Source organism: Octodon degus, unplaced genomic scaffold (genome assembly GCF_000260255.1).
Source record: "Octodon degus isolate 3935 unplaced genomic scaffold, OctDeg1.0 scaffold00055, whole genome shotgun sequence".
NCBI lineage: Eukaryota > Metazoa > Chordata > Mammalia > Rodentia > Octodontidae > Octodon > Octodon degus.
Window position 1 is genome coordinate 5,961,852 of NW_004524631.1, and position 13,961 is coordinate 5,975,812.

The 13,961-nt window shown below is 42.7% G+C and overlaps 1 protein-coding gene and 1 pseudogene across 1 annotated transcript in view; one reads left to right on the forward strand and one right to left on the reverse strand.

Moving 5' to 3' along the window:
* Positions 1–3,218: 3,218 nt before the first annotated feature.
* Slc7a14 (solute carrier family 7 member 14) overlaps positions 3,219–13,961 on the forward strand; it is a 56,531-nt gene continuing 45,788 nt past the window's right edge. Inside the window, exon 1 of the mRNA XM_004633458.2 lies at positions 3,219–3,672. Within this exon, the coding sequence (XP_004633515.1) occupies positions 3,369–3,672 (304 nt within the window). The 5' untranslated portion in view covers positions 3,219–3,368. The remainder of the gene's footprint in view (positions 3,673–13,961) is intronic.
* LOC111817338 lies at positions 7,149–7,344 on the reverse strand (annotated as a pseudogene).

Genomic DNA, 13,961 nt, shown 5'->3' on the forward strand with positions numbered 1-13,961 from the left:
TTGTCTCCTGTAAATTTCCTACCAGGAAAGGAAAGGCCTCATGCTCCTATTTGCATCAATAAAGCAAGAGCTCAGAGGAATTGCATAGAGGGAATTAAGCTGGGAAGGGATTCTAGCCACCCTCAACCTTTGTTCTAGGGAATTCGCCACATTTTCGCCACTATTTCTAATTATTAGAAATATGAAATGTAAATAGAAGCTGTTGCCTCCCTAGTAAGCCTGGGTGTATTGTTGTGTCCTTGTAACAGTTCCTATGAAGGGCTCCCCCCGCCTGCAAGTGTCCTAGGGGGTTGTCTCCAGACAGAACAGCCTCCACACACATTGCCTGCTGAGCAGAGGTAACCACAGACCCTGCCACCAGCCCAGGATGGGACGAAAGACAGGATTACTTGTCACACTCATGGTCCCCAGAGGAAATGGTCACAACTGGTTTTACACTCCTAGCACTCATCAGCCCTTAGTAGATGATCCCTAGAAATCCAGGAGTCCAGACATGAACTCTGCAAGTAGACACACATAGTCCAGTTCTGGCTCTGCCCTTGAAGACCTCTGTGACCTTGAACAAGTGGTCGAATCTCTCCTCACCTTCATCACCTCATCTGCAAAGGTGAATTTGTTGTGAGGATTAAATACATGGGTGAGATACACTAAGCCTCCCCCTTATCCTGTGCATGTCACACTCACTTCCAACAATACATCTGCAAGGACCCTACTTCCAAACAAGGTTCATCTTCTGAGATTACCTAGGGATTAGGACTTCACCATTTGAATTTGGAAGGACACAGCTCAGTGCTAACATACCCGTTGCAAGTGGCCTATCTCTATTCATCAACCTGTGTGCTGCTTTTTCTCTCCTTGCCAAACATCAGCACCTGGAGAGCAGGACCTTGCATGTCAATTTTATCCTAAAAACTGATCCCCTAAAGCCAGGATATGACATAGAAGGTTCTGGGGATATTTTTTGGATGAACGAATGAATGAACCAAAGCAAGTCAACAAGCCAACTTTCTGCATAAGGAAAACATTGACGTCATAATAGTGAAGTGGCTCTTCAGTTATTAAGAACAATATGTCCAAACTAAGGATGTGGGGAAACTTTCAAATATATTGTTTAAGAAAACAAATAAGTTTCAAACTATAATAAATGGTAAATCTCTTTTATTTAAAAAATACAAATTTTATACATTCTAATAGAAGTGTGTACATGCTTTATAGAAAAGAATCTGAAAGAATACAAATCAAGTGTTAATGATGAGTTGGTGCTAGGTGGGCAGCAGTCTACTAACTTATGTGGTTTTCATTATTTTTGTTGTCTAGTTTTCTACAATAGATATGCTAAGCTTTTTAGCAAGAAAAATAATAATAAAAGACAAAGCAAAATAAAGCTCCTCCCTTGTGGCATGATTCAGGCATCATCATCTCTCATCAGTGTAGCCCAGAGCCAGTCACCTAGCTGGCACACAACAGATGCTCTGCAGATAGCTGGGTGAATTCAGTAGATGTGTGTACTCATTTCCATATAAGAAGGACCCTACACACCGGTTCTCAAAGCCTCCCCCAACTACATGTCATGGTCTCACAGCTTTGGAAAGAAAATTAAAAGGTGATAAAGAGGGCAATAAGAAAAGGTGACGGAGGAGGGAGAGAGGAAGGGAAGGGAGTGAGGAGAGGAGAAAGAAGAGGAATGTAGATACTCTAAGCTGTAGGAGGAAATTAAACCAGAATGGTTGCCACCCAACCCCTGTAAACCAAACTGTCATATTCCACCTGATTCCCCTAATTATTTGCAAAGCCTTCAGAAAGGAACAAGTGCTATATTAAGTGCTAAGTAGCATTAATTAATAACACTAAATTATGCAGGGAAGTACCTATTATACACATGAATGCCATAGGCATATGAGTAGAGGTAGAGTACTTTATAAATGTTTGGCTACATTTCAAAATTCTTCTTAGAGTTTATACAGTTTCTGGATTCCAAAGAAAGCAGTTTTATAAGATATTTTTCTTTTCTCATTTGACAAAACTTTAGAGACCTCTTAACTAACACCAGAGTTCTCAACTTCATCCATCTCAACATTCTTTTTTTTACAATGAATATTTTGTCAAACCACTCTTTAGTATCCTGAAGTGAAATTCATAGAGAACTTACCATACCCAACATGTTTCAACATGTGAGCACCCAGTCATATCCAAATGAAGTTGCCAGACACTTGCATTATACAAAGAATCACTGCAAATATGCCATCTCCAGATGACAGACTGTCACGGAGGTGCTGCATGAGAGATACGATACCACGAGTAGCGTTGCTATGGAAGCCTGAGCCTCCTGAAATGATGGCAGAGTCTTCATATGTCACAAACTAAACAAACTAAGACCTCTCTTTGATGTATTCCCTAGCTGCTTTTCTAAACAACTCAACATACTTATATGCTAAATCTACCAAGAATGTTCTGGGCATTTATATTTAAAACAGAATCAATTCTAGGTCCAGATCATCATCACCAGGATGTCCATTGACAGAAATGTCTGGCAAGATATTCGAAAGATGCGTGTCATTGTCCTATACTATCTCAGACCTACCCCCAAGTGTCAAGAGAACTCCTCACCGCTTTAGTCTTCCAGGCCAAAAAAAAAGTAATTTTCACTTGAAAGCAGAGTTCAAAACAACTTATGGGTAGCGTGGTTCCTCTTGAGAAACATAGGTCTAATCTTACATTCTTATGTAAAAAAAAAAAAAAAAAAAACAATGAGCATACTGTGTCCTCAAAGAACATGCCCAAGAATCAAATAAGTCTTGGTAGAGCTAAGTAAGAAGTGCTTAGAGCTGGACATGTGAGCACTTTCCCATGTGCCACACATTTTCTTAAACTCCTTATGGACCTGCACTTATCTGGTCTTCAACACTAGAAGGGAGATTTCACCATTCCCTGGATGGCTGAAACTGAAGCTCAAAGAAGTGAAATAGCCTTAGCCAGGGCCACAAAACAGTAACCAATGGACCTGTTCCTCAAGACTAACTATGCAACTTGATGTGAGCTTCACACTGTTGTTTAGAATGGAGAAGAAACACCAACTGGAAAAGGAACCTCCCATATGAGCAGAAAAGATAGAGCTGTTTCTACCAGCTCAGGATGTTAACCTTCAACCATGCCTTCAAGTCATATTTTGTTTCCTGCCTGGTCTCATCTTCTCTTTTCTTGTGCTTTTCCTACAGATATTCATGCCCAGGAGAAGGCTGCTGTGGGTCCCTCTGGACTTTTCCTAAGCAGGAGATCCCCATTCACTAGATGACTTCCAGAAGTATCCACTGAGGCTTCTGCAGCCCTCCTCCATCAGCCGAGCTTGACTGCAAGCCCCACCACTCAAGATGAGTGGCTTCCTGGCCTCGCTGGATCCCCGGCGGGTGCAGTGGGGGGCTGCCTGGTACGCCATGCACTCCAGGATCCTGCGTACCAAACCAGTGGAGTCCATGCTGGAGGGCACTGGGGCCACCACGGCACATGGCACCAAGCTGGCCCAGGTGCTCACCACTGTGGACCTCATCTCTCTTGGAGTCGGCAGCTGCGTGGGCACTGGCATGTATGTGGTGTCTGGCCTGGTGGCCAAGGAAATGGCAGGGCCTGGTGTCATTGTGTCCTTCATCATTGCTGCAGTCGCATCTATACTATCAGGTAAGCGTCTCAGGGAAAGGAAGTCCTCTGCGAAGTATGCCTAGGCCTGGTTACTGCCTGTCCAGCTTTGCTAGACTGTTGAGTGAAGAGATGTATGAAGCAGCAGAAAAGAGGTTTCTTGTCCTCCCCTTTTGCCTCTACTTCCAGGAAGATCAGGGCTAGGTTTCTGACTCACTTCTAGTAGTTTCCTTTTCTTTTCTTTTTTCAATAAAAATATTTATTTAGTGCCCCAGATGTTTCCCAGCTTCTCACTCCCCGTTATACTCGAGTGACTCTATTTTTATTTTAACTCTGCCCTTCATTGAAAAAAATGTCAAACCTCAGAAGGAAGGGTAGATGACATAGCTAGGATAAAAATAGTGAAGAAAGATAGGCAGAATGACAGAATGACAAGTCCATAATGCTGACATGATTAGGATTTGATAAGCTTCAAACTGGCATTGTGCCTCACAGTGAGAAGGAAGCCAAGCTAGGAGATTCAAAGACTGTGAGAATCACAAAGTGCCATCTGTCACAGCTATCGCAGCAGACTGATCATCCACAGAGGTAGGTCTCTTAGAGCCTTCTCTCCCCTAGAGAGAATGGTGAAACTCACTTTTTTAAAGGAAGGTGCTAAGCCAAGCATATTGACAGTTGTGCAATGGCTCTCCCTTCGCCTCTCCTCCTCCTTGCCTATTCTCCAGAGACGCAATCCTCAGTACTTTCCTGGAATGTGAGGAGGAGGCCAAAGGGTAGCTTTAGAAAAGAAGACAGAGGAAAATTCCCTGCTCCTTGATGGCTACGCTGCAACAGCATGAGGTCTTGCGGGGTTTGAGGTGACCGATCCTGTGGGTCCACCTCACCCTGGCAGTGAGTTTGGTTCCTTGGAATGTTTTAGAAGAATTCTAATTTATCAGGAATTCTGACTGAATATAGTACACACCATCACAAGCAAGCCACTGCACCAACTCTATTCATCTATATTAAGTAGTCTTCATTCATGTATGATGCAAAGATAATCTACAAACATGGAACTGAAAAGTATGCAGGTTCATAGTTGGTATCTTCATGTGTGCATGTGCATGTGAGTATGTGTGACTCTGTGTGTGTGTGTGTGTGTGTGTGTGTGTGTGTGTATACATGTGAATGGTACTGGGGTCTGAATCCAGGTGTTCTACTTAAGCTATGTCTCTCTGTCTCCAACCAATTGTTTTTTAGATAGGGTCTTACTAAATTGTTAAACTGCCCAGACTAGACTCAAGCTTGCAGTCCTCTTGCCTTAGCCTCCCAGAATGCTATATATGTGTAACACCATCCCCAGGTGACTTCACTTTTAATTTGACAAGGAAACAATCTGGGATGTCTAATCTTCTCTGTTAGTTTTCCAACTATTCCTTCTTCCTGAAGTCAATCTCTCATATGCATGAGTATTCTAATATTTGAACTTTCTGCAGAATATTTTTCTCCATTATAGGTGAAAATAAATGGTTCACATGACCAAATGTTGTAGATACTTTAAGTTCTATTAATGAGAATAGAATTTCTTGACATGGATTCACATATCTAAAAGTGTTATCATAACCAAACATGGTGGTGTGTGCCTGTACATAGTTTCAGCTATTCAGAGCACTGAGGCAGGAGAATTGTGAGTTGAGGCTGGCCTGGCAACTGTCCCCTCCAAAAAACCAACTAAAAGGATAGGAACATAACTTAGTAGTAGAGCGTTTGCATGGCACTCATGAATTCTGGGGTTCAGTCCGTATTTCTACCAAAAGAAAAACGATTATCACATAGAACAGATCAGACATGATAGGATAAAAAGCAAACAGGTAACTAGGGGACACAGGACAAACGTCTTGCTTGCTAAATGAAGATGATACCATTTTCTCTAGAGCCCATCCAGTTTTTGCTCAGTCCTCAGAACATGGTTCCTGTGAACAAGTAACCTGGGTCTTATCCACAGGGCTACATAACATCTAGAAAGGAGAACAGGGTCCGGCAGCAAGCTGGGAACCTGCTCCCTGCATCAGTGCTCCTGAGCACTGCAGGTACAACCTCCACTTTTCCACTGCTCGGATGGACAGCCTGGGCTTGGCCAAGCTAGTGTTGTGCAGGAGCCACATTGTGCCAGCTGCCAAGAGCCATGAATGTGTGCACCTCTTTCCACCTCCACAGCGCTGTCTCATAGTTGGCCTCAACTTACCTACGAGGGGACTGAACATTCACTGTTGTTGTTACCTTTTTCCAGAAAGCCAGTTGTTCCCCAGACATCATTAGCCCCACTCTACCATAGGCCCTGGCACTGCCACATAACTGGTGCCTTCACCACTGTACCAGGCACCAGAAAAGCAAAGAGACAGGATGCCCCTCTCTAAGTAGGCCTCCATCCATAACACCACTCTGTACTTCATGACTGACCCATCTGCATGCTGAGCCCAACCAGCACCCTCCCAGAATCCCCAGCAAAGGTCAGAACTCATAAACAACTTGTACCAAGTTGGTGTGTTTCGAGTAGGTTTCTTCAACCAGGACTCTCAGTCCTGTGACCCTTAGTCACTGAAGTCCCCTCCTCCCCTAGTGCCTTCTTTCTACTGCTCTGTCACATTCCCCAGATTGCATCCCTGTAGACCAAACTTCCTACTGCTTCTCCAGAGCACAGTAATCAAAATTCCTTTTTTTTTTCTTCCCTTGTTGATACACGGGCCTTTTCTCCTCCTGGAATTCATTAAAACCTGGCTTACCTGAAAGAAAGTCCAATCTCCACAGCTGTGGAATTACATTTGGCAATAGTGACTGCTTAGTTGCAAGAATAAAGTGAAGAAAAATATTAGAATAACTAGATTCTGCATTTTCCAAGCAGAGGAAGAAATGAGCAAGGAGGTTAAGATATTTGCAAAAAAAAAGTAAAGTGTGCTAAACTGTATAATGCAGGCTGAATAAGGAGGGAAGTGAAAACATGAGTGTTGATGATTCATGAAAAGTTGTGGGATCAGGAGAAATTGGAGTTTTCACTGAGGTCAAGAAGTCATTGGAGGCCTTTCAGTCCTCTCCTGCGTGAGAGCAGACCCGGGCCCTGAGCTCAGGAATAAACGTCTTTCCAAATTCCAATTTGGTTGATTTGGTTGATCCTATCCTGAGTGACACATAACATTTGGGGGCTCGTCCAGGATCCCCTTTACTGGGGATCAATCTGAGGAACCAGAGTTTTCTGAAACCACTTCCTGAGAGGAGACTTTCTGGCCCCAGGGTGGTCTCCGAAAACTTACAAATATTATCATTCGAAACTCTGAGCTTTCTGTCCAGAGAGTCATCTTTGGAAATCTGGGACACCCTGACCAGGTCACTTACATTCAGGCTTGGATTGATCTTGCCCATGAACCTCTGAAATGACTCAAGGATTAGTGTCCCAGACACCGTTCCCGGAGGACCAAGGCCAATCCCACGTGGTCGCACTGGCAGTTCCAACTGATAAGAAGCGGCTGTGACCCCCGACCATCACCCTCAGAGCCCGCTTATTCTGCCTGCCACCCGGGAAGAAGCAAGAACGATCATCAATGGCAAACGGCAGTTACAGCAAGACAACATCGAGAGCCAGCTTCACGCTCAGGAAGGAACGCTACTCCTCCTCCTCGTGGTTTCTGGTTTTAAAACCCCCTCCTGCTTCCTGGGCTGCCTCCTTTCAGTCCTGAGCTCAGTAATAAACGGTTTTCCAAATTCCAATCTGGTTGATCTGGTTCCTGTCCTGAGTAACCCATAACAAGTACCTCAGCTCTGCCTTCAGGAGCCACGAATGTGAAGCAGTCAGGCCTGTGAGTGATTTCCTTCTGTTACTATTCTCTGCAGTTAATTCTGAGACAACTGAAGATTCTCCCCATATTACTGTGTAAGAGAAGAAGAGAGAGGGCCTTTTTTTTTTTTTTTTTTTTTTTTTAAACTGGGGATTGAACTCAGATCCCTGTGTTTGCCAGTCAAGCGCTTATCCTACTGAGCCATCTCCCCGGCCCAGAGAGGACCTTAATGTGAGCCCAGACACAAAGAACCAGGATGCCTACAACCATCATGCTGAGAACTGGGGATTGAACTCAGGCCCTTGTGCTTGCCAGAGAAGCGCTTATTCTACTGAGCCATCCCCCCGGCCCCTAGACTGCACTTTGGACAGTATACCCAGGAGTCCATTTTACCAGAGAGGACAACTGGCAAGATATACAACAGTATACTGATTCATGGGATGCAGTGAATTGTCTACTTGGGTGGCAGGAACATAAGTGGAAAATTGATGGTACTTGATACTTTGAGATGAAAGTTGTGAGTAGACCTATGTATATAGGCAGCAGGTGTATTACATTTGAATCCTATATAAATGTTTATTAAAATGTGACCTCAGTAGAAGAGAATTTTAACAATTGGATAAAGTCCATAACCTTCAAGAATGAAGGTAAGGGTCTTCACATTAGGAAAAGAACCAGCTAAGGTGCTTGCAGATATTCAAATATAGAATGGGATACAATGAGTTCTAAATACATGCTATGGTCCCATGATCAGCTACAGAAATGAGGATTATAACAGACCTTTCTTAATATTCTTCCACTGTGATGTATTGATAGACTTAAACTTGATTTAAGTCTTATTAAATCTATTGTAGGGTTGCAGTTATGAAATGTTAGGAGTATCCATTACACTCTCAATGAAACAAAAACAACAACAAAGAACAACTTTCCTTCTATTCAAGGGAGGGGAATTAGTGCACTTCCATTTGTATGCAAGACCTATGTTAGCATATTTATGAATTCATCTTTGTTTCTGGAGACTATGGTTTATTATTATTTTTTAATGATTTTGTTGAGAGGCAAATGGCAATGAGACAGTTTCAGAACTGATTAGTGGGACAGGTTCAGTGCTTAATACATTGTATATTGTTGTCTTAGTGATTGATCATTGTACAGGGTACAGACATGATGTCCTGTCCACAGACACTATTATAAGAAATCTTTGTATTCATTGAATTAAGAGAATGTAGTTGTATGTCTTTCGTAACTATTTTGAGTATACAGATGCAAAATGGTCGTTCATTTGTATCCCTTTTTTTGTTTAGTTTTGTCAGAGAAGAGTATTTCATTGTCATTTAAATATTGTGGGTGTGTGAATTCAGCAAGATATTCCAGGATAGTCCAGTACACCATGATAGTAGTGGGTGTTCCATAAGACTGGCGGTGTAAGAGGTTGTTGACTTGAGCCTTTTACAACTCGGCATATTAATATGGATTTACTTTTTATACTTCGTTTTTGTGTTTTTCTGCTGGATGGTTAGGGCCAAGATAAAATAAGACCTATATAACAAGAAATGTAGCTTTTGTATCTGATAAATTCAGTCAAATCCCCTCCAGACTTTTCCTGAAATCCTGTACCGCAGATTGTAGATCCATTGACAGTGTCAGCCATGTGGATGAGTCATGGCCATTGCTCGACCAATGTGCTCTCTGTGAAAGCCTGAGAGAATGTTTTCTCTCCAGGTGACTCTCCTTGGGCACACTCTACATCATTGATCACTTTCTTCTGTGGCCCCCATGGTCTCCGTGATCAGAAAATTTGCAACAGAACTGAGTAACATCATGTTACAGTACAGCTTCTCCTATGTCCTGAGTCTTCACTGACCTTGAAAGGCTAGGGCCAAAATGTTGGCTGTCGTTGCAACCCTTCTTTTTCTCTAATTTTTGGTCTGCAGACTTAGGTTGTTAACCCTCCAGAAGAGAAGCTTGTTGTTGTTACCCTACAACATGGGCAGTTGAGCTTAATCTCACTGTCTAGCTGAATGTAGAACATCTTGGGCATAAGAGACTATGGTTTAAAGAAATATATTTGTGGAGTTGCAAAGGGGTGGATAGGAAGTTAACTGATTGTGTCAAGCTAAGGACTACATGTCCAACTAAATGTGCTAAGCTAAGCTATTTATGTGGAAGACCCATCCTAGAAGATTGTTGCGAGAATGTTATAAAAAGTTTTTAAAAAGAAGTCATTGGAATAAAAATACTGAGAAAGTAATACAGAAGATTAGGAAGTGATGTCAGAGAGTGAAATATTTGAAATCCAGGCTCTGAAGTGATATGGTAAGTAATAAAGTTTAGTTAGACTTGGGATCTGACTCAGCCCCTGACCTCTGCAAGACCTTGAGCATGTTTCTGAACTTCTCTATGCCTGGTTCTCCACCTAGAAAATTAAAATACCTATTGTATAGAGTTGTCGTAAAGACTAAATGAGATGCTGACAAAGTATAATGCCTAGCACATAGCACTAAGTAAGTGGTGGTTATTATTTGTGCCGGATCCTATGTTACATGTTTGCCATATAAGTATTTTCTTTCCTTTTTTTTTTTTATTTGTTTGTTTGTTTTTTAAGGAAGGTTCTAAAGGATGTTCAGGGCCCCACTACTAGATCAGACTCGTAGTGATCCGCCTGTTACAGCCTCCCAAGAACTGGGATTAAAGGCATGTGCCACCATGCCTAGTCTCAATTGCTATCTCAGTGCACCCTAGGGGCAGGACTGGCCTGGCAGGCCTGAGGATCGAACCCCTGGTCCCTGCACCTGCTTGCAAGTGCTTTAATCTGCTGAGCTATTTGGCCAGCCCTTGCCATACAATATGATATTTAAAACTCACAATATCTCATCAAGATTGTGCATTATCAGCATACCTGAGCCAGGATAAAGTACAAAGAGATTATGTAGCCCACAAACCCTGTGGTTCAAGGGCAAGCACCTGCTCTGGTGTGCGCCCTCTCCTTGTTCCCTCACATTATGGTCAGTGGCATCATGGGTGTGCACGTATGACAGGAAGAGGCCACACGGTGAGGCAGAAAGCCAAAAGTAGGAGGGGCTGGCCTTTCTCTTTTACAACAGCTCATTCTCAAAGGAACTAACCACACCCTCCTTACTCCCTTGGGAGGGAAGTACCCCTGGTGACCTGAAGCGCTGCCTGCTAGGCTCTACCTCTTGAAGTCCTATCACCTCTGACAGCACCACACTGGGAACGGAGTCCTAACACAGGTGCCCAGTGACAAGCCACTTCTATGCCATAGCGGTAATTTTCTTTTTTTTCCCCATAATTTTATTGATAAACAAATAGCAATGAGACAGTTTCAAATCAAATTGGTAGGACAGTTTCAATAATTCACACATTGCATACATTCTTGCTAGTGGTTAATTGCTGTACAAGATGCGGACATGATACCCTATTTACAAACACCATTAGAACAAATCGCTCTATTCATTAAGAGAATGTAACTATATCTATCCTAACCACTTTGAATACACAGATACAAAATGGACATTCATCTGTATCCCCTTTTTTTTGTTAAGTTCCATTATTTGAATATTATAGGTGTGTAAACTCAGCAAAATATTCTAAAAGAGTACAGTAGCCCATAATAGTATTGGGTCTTCCACTTCACTGGCAATGTCAGAAATTGTTGACCTGAGTCCCCTACAGCTCAACATTACAGCATGGCTTTACTTCTTATATTTCATTTTTATACTTTTCTGCTGGATGGTTAAGACCAAGGTAAAGCAAGACCTATGCAACAAGTTGTAGCTTTGGGGTCTGATAAGGTCAGTGAAATCCACGGACTCCAAGTCACATAGGTGCTGAGTGAAGTTTTAATGATGGCGCCTGATACAAGTCTGTCACCAACAATATCTCTTGTCTGACTTCTATTGTAATCACTCAAGAACTTTTTTGCGGTAAAATAATGGATCTAGGTAGGAGTGTGTATGTAAATCTTTTGCCCATTTCCAAACTGGGTTCTTTGTTTCCTTATTAGCTTTTCTTGATATTTTTGCACGTGTGCCATTTTTTTTAAAAAGTTACTTTTATTGGTACATTTTAGGTATACATAATGATCACACTCGTCAGAATTTCATTTTTTATTAGCACACTTTTGCAGTGCATAATGATTACATTCGTTGTGGGCAGTTGGTGCATGTATGTAAGGCGTTGTTAACTTTTAACAATTCTTGATGTATTATGGATAGCAGTCATTTCTTATGTATCTACAAGGACTAAGCAAAAAGACTGTATGTTCAAATGTTTTTAATGTATTGTAGTAAAAGACTCGCTGCCATTAATCTCTCTCTAAGGACTACCCTTCTTTGAGCACAGCCATTTTCTGAAACAGCTCTGGGGGTCCTTTGCGTGAATGCATTTTAGAGATCGGATCAGAAACATGGTCAGTGCTGCTGCTGAGTGCCAGCGACAGAAGGGCAGCCTCAGAAACATCACAATGTGCCCTCTGCCCCTTTATTCACCAGATCTGGCACCACACAGTCAAAACAACCATGACAGGTAAATGTTTTGAATTGATTCAGGGCATCAGGGCAGCCACAATAACACAACTAAAGATACAAAAGAGGCCTTCTAGACCTGGTTCCGTGAGTGGCAAGAATGCTGGGATTAAGTGTGTTTAAAGCAGACAAACTATTTTGAGGGAGATTGATGATAATTTGTCTTTTACTGCAATAAAAAATTGTAATTTAAACATTCACCATATTATTCCACTAGACCTCACATTGATGCAAATACTTGCTCTAATTTTGTGGCTTTCTTTTCATTTTTGTTCATTTCTTCTCAAATGGGTCTACTGTCTGAAATTCTAATTCACTCAGGTGCAGATAGGGACTAGGGATTGAAATTTCCTTCAGGATTCCAGGGATGTCTAATACACGGCCTGAGAGGAGACGGGAGCTGGAGCTGCCCTTCCGGCAGCTGTGACCCTACTCTAACAGGAAACGGAGGTGGGAATCTATTTGGGCTGCAGAATCTCGGGAGGTTTTCCTGGCCATGGGCCTCATCCAGTGCTACGTAAGCAAGTGTAGCATGAAACAACCTGACTGTGAGAAGTTGCTTTCTTTTGTGACAACGCCCTGAGTTTTGGCAGCATCCCTGGCTCTTCCTCCTGCCCCTCTGCTCCAACACTATCACCCACCCCAGGCTGACCACAGGTGGAGGCTGCTTATCAGAGGATGCAGCTGGCCTGCGACCTTTCCCCTCTGTGTGCAAGGGCTCACTTACTCTTTCATACCTCAGTAGGCCACAACCAGCCCTGTGCCCATGTGTGTCTAATAGATTGCGTAAACCGGAAAAAGGAAATCATTTTTTCTTCCTCGTTCACAACTACAGCTTTGTGGGGAGAACGAAGGGAAGAGGGAGGGTGGTTTGCACAGCTTCTCTAGTTTAGTTGGCAGAAGATGAAACAAAACAAAGCCAGTGTGCCAGCAACATCTGGCCATTCATAGCCCCAAGAGGCTCCTAGAAACTCGAATGATGGAAAAGTAGCAGGTTTGATATTTTTCCCTCTAGGTTCATGTCCAGTTCTCTTTTAATATTATTACAACTGAACCAAACACAGAACATACTTTAAACTGACTCCCAAACTTGTGTGCATTCGGTAATTATCCTTCAAGCACACATCTCAAATTACTTCGGAAGGAAGGAACTATCAGCAGGCACACACAGCAGCAGTCTCCTGCCAGGTACACAGTAACAGTCATTTTTATCACCTACCTGTAGAAGTGGTTGGCAAAAACCTAATAAAACACAATCCAGTGAAAACCTACTAGGTGTCCACCCCATCCCAGCCCTGGGGTGATACCAACAATAGAGAAGAAATTGTCTCTATCGCAAAAGACCCATCGCTTATTCATGGGAATGAACACTAAATCTGATAAGTCACTATGGAAATAATAATACTAACAGCAACCTCATCAGGAGCTGCCACTTATTGCCCACCTGCTTTGTGCCGAGCTTAAACATTATTATTTTACTCACCTGCACAGCTAGGTGATAAGTGGCCTTACATTTATCACACCTCACAGAAAACTGGGTCTTATGAAATATTTAGTAACTTGCTTGAGGCTCCTGGTTAAGAGAGGACAGGCAGCCCCAGGCCTGCTGGCACATTCACATAATCCCACCACACTGAGGGGCTGAGGTAGGAAGATCTCTAAATTGGAATGTAGCTTTAGCAATTTAGTGATGAAGTGAGATCTTGTAGCTCAGACTCAAAATGAGCCTCCTGTTTCAGCCTCCCCAGTGCTAGAATTACAGGCATGTGCCACCATAGCTGGTTTCAGTGGCCGGCTTGGTACCCAGGGCCAGCATGGCATATAGTACCTGGGATCAAACCCAGATCCTTGTGTTTGCCAGGCAGGCACTTAGACCACTGAGATATCTCCCCAGCCCCAACATCTGATCTTAAAATAAAAATAACTGGAGATATAGTTTAGTATGAAGGTCCTGAGCTCAGTCCCCAGTACCATAAAG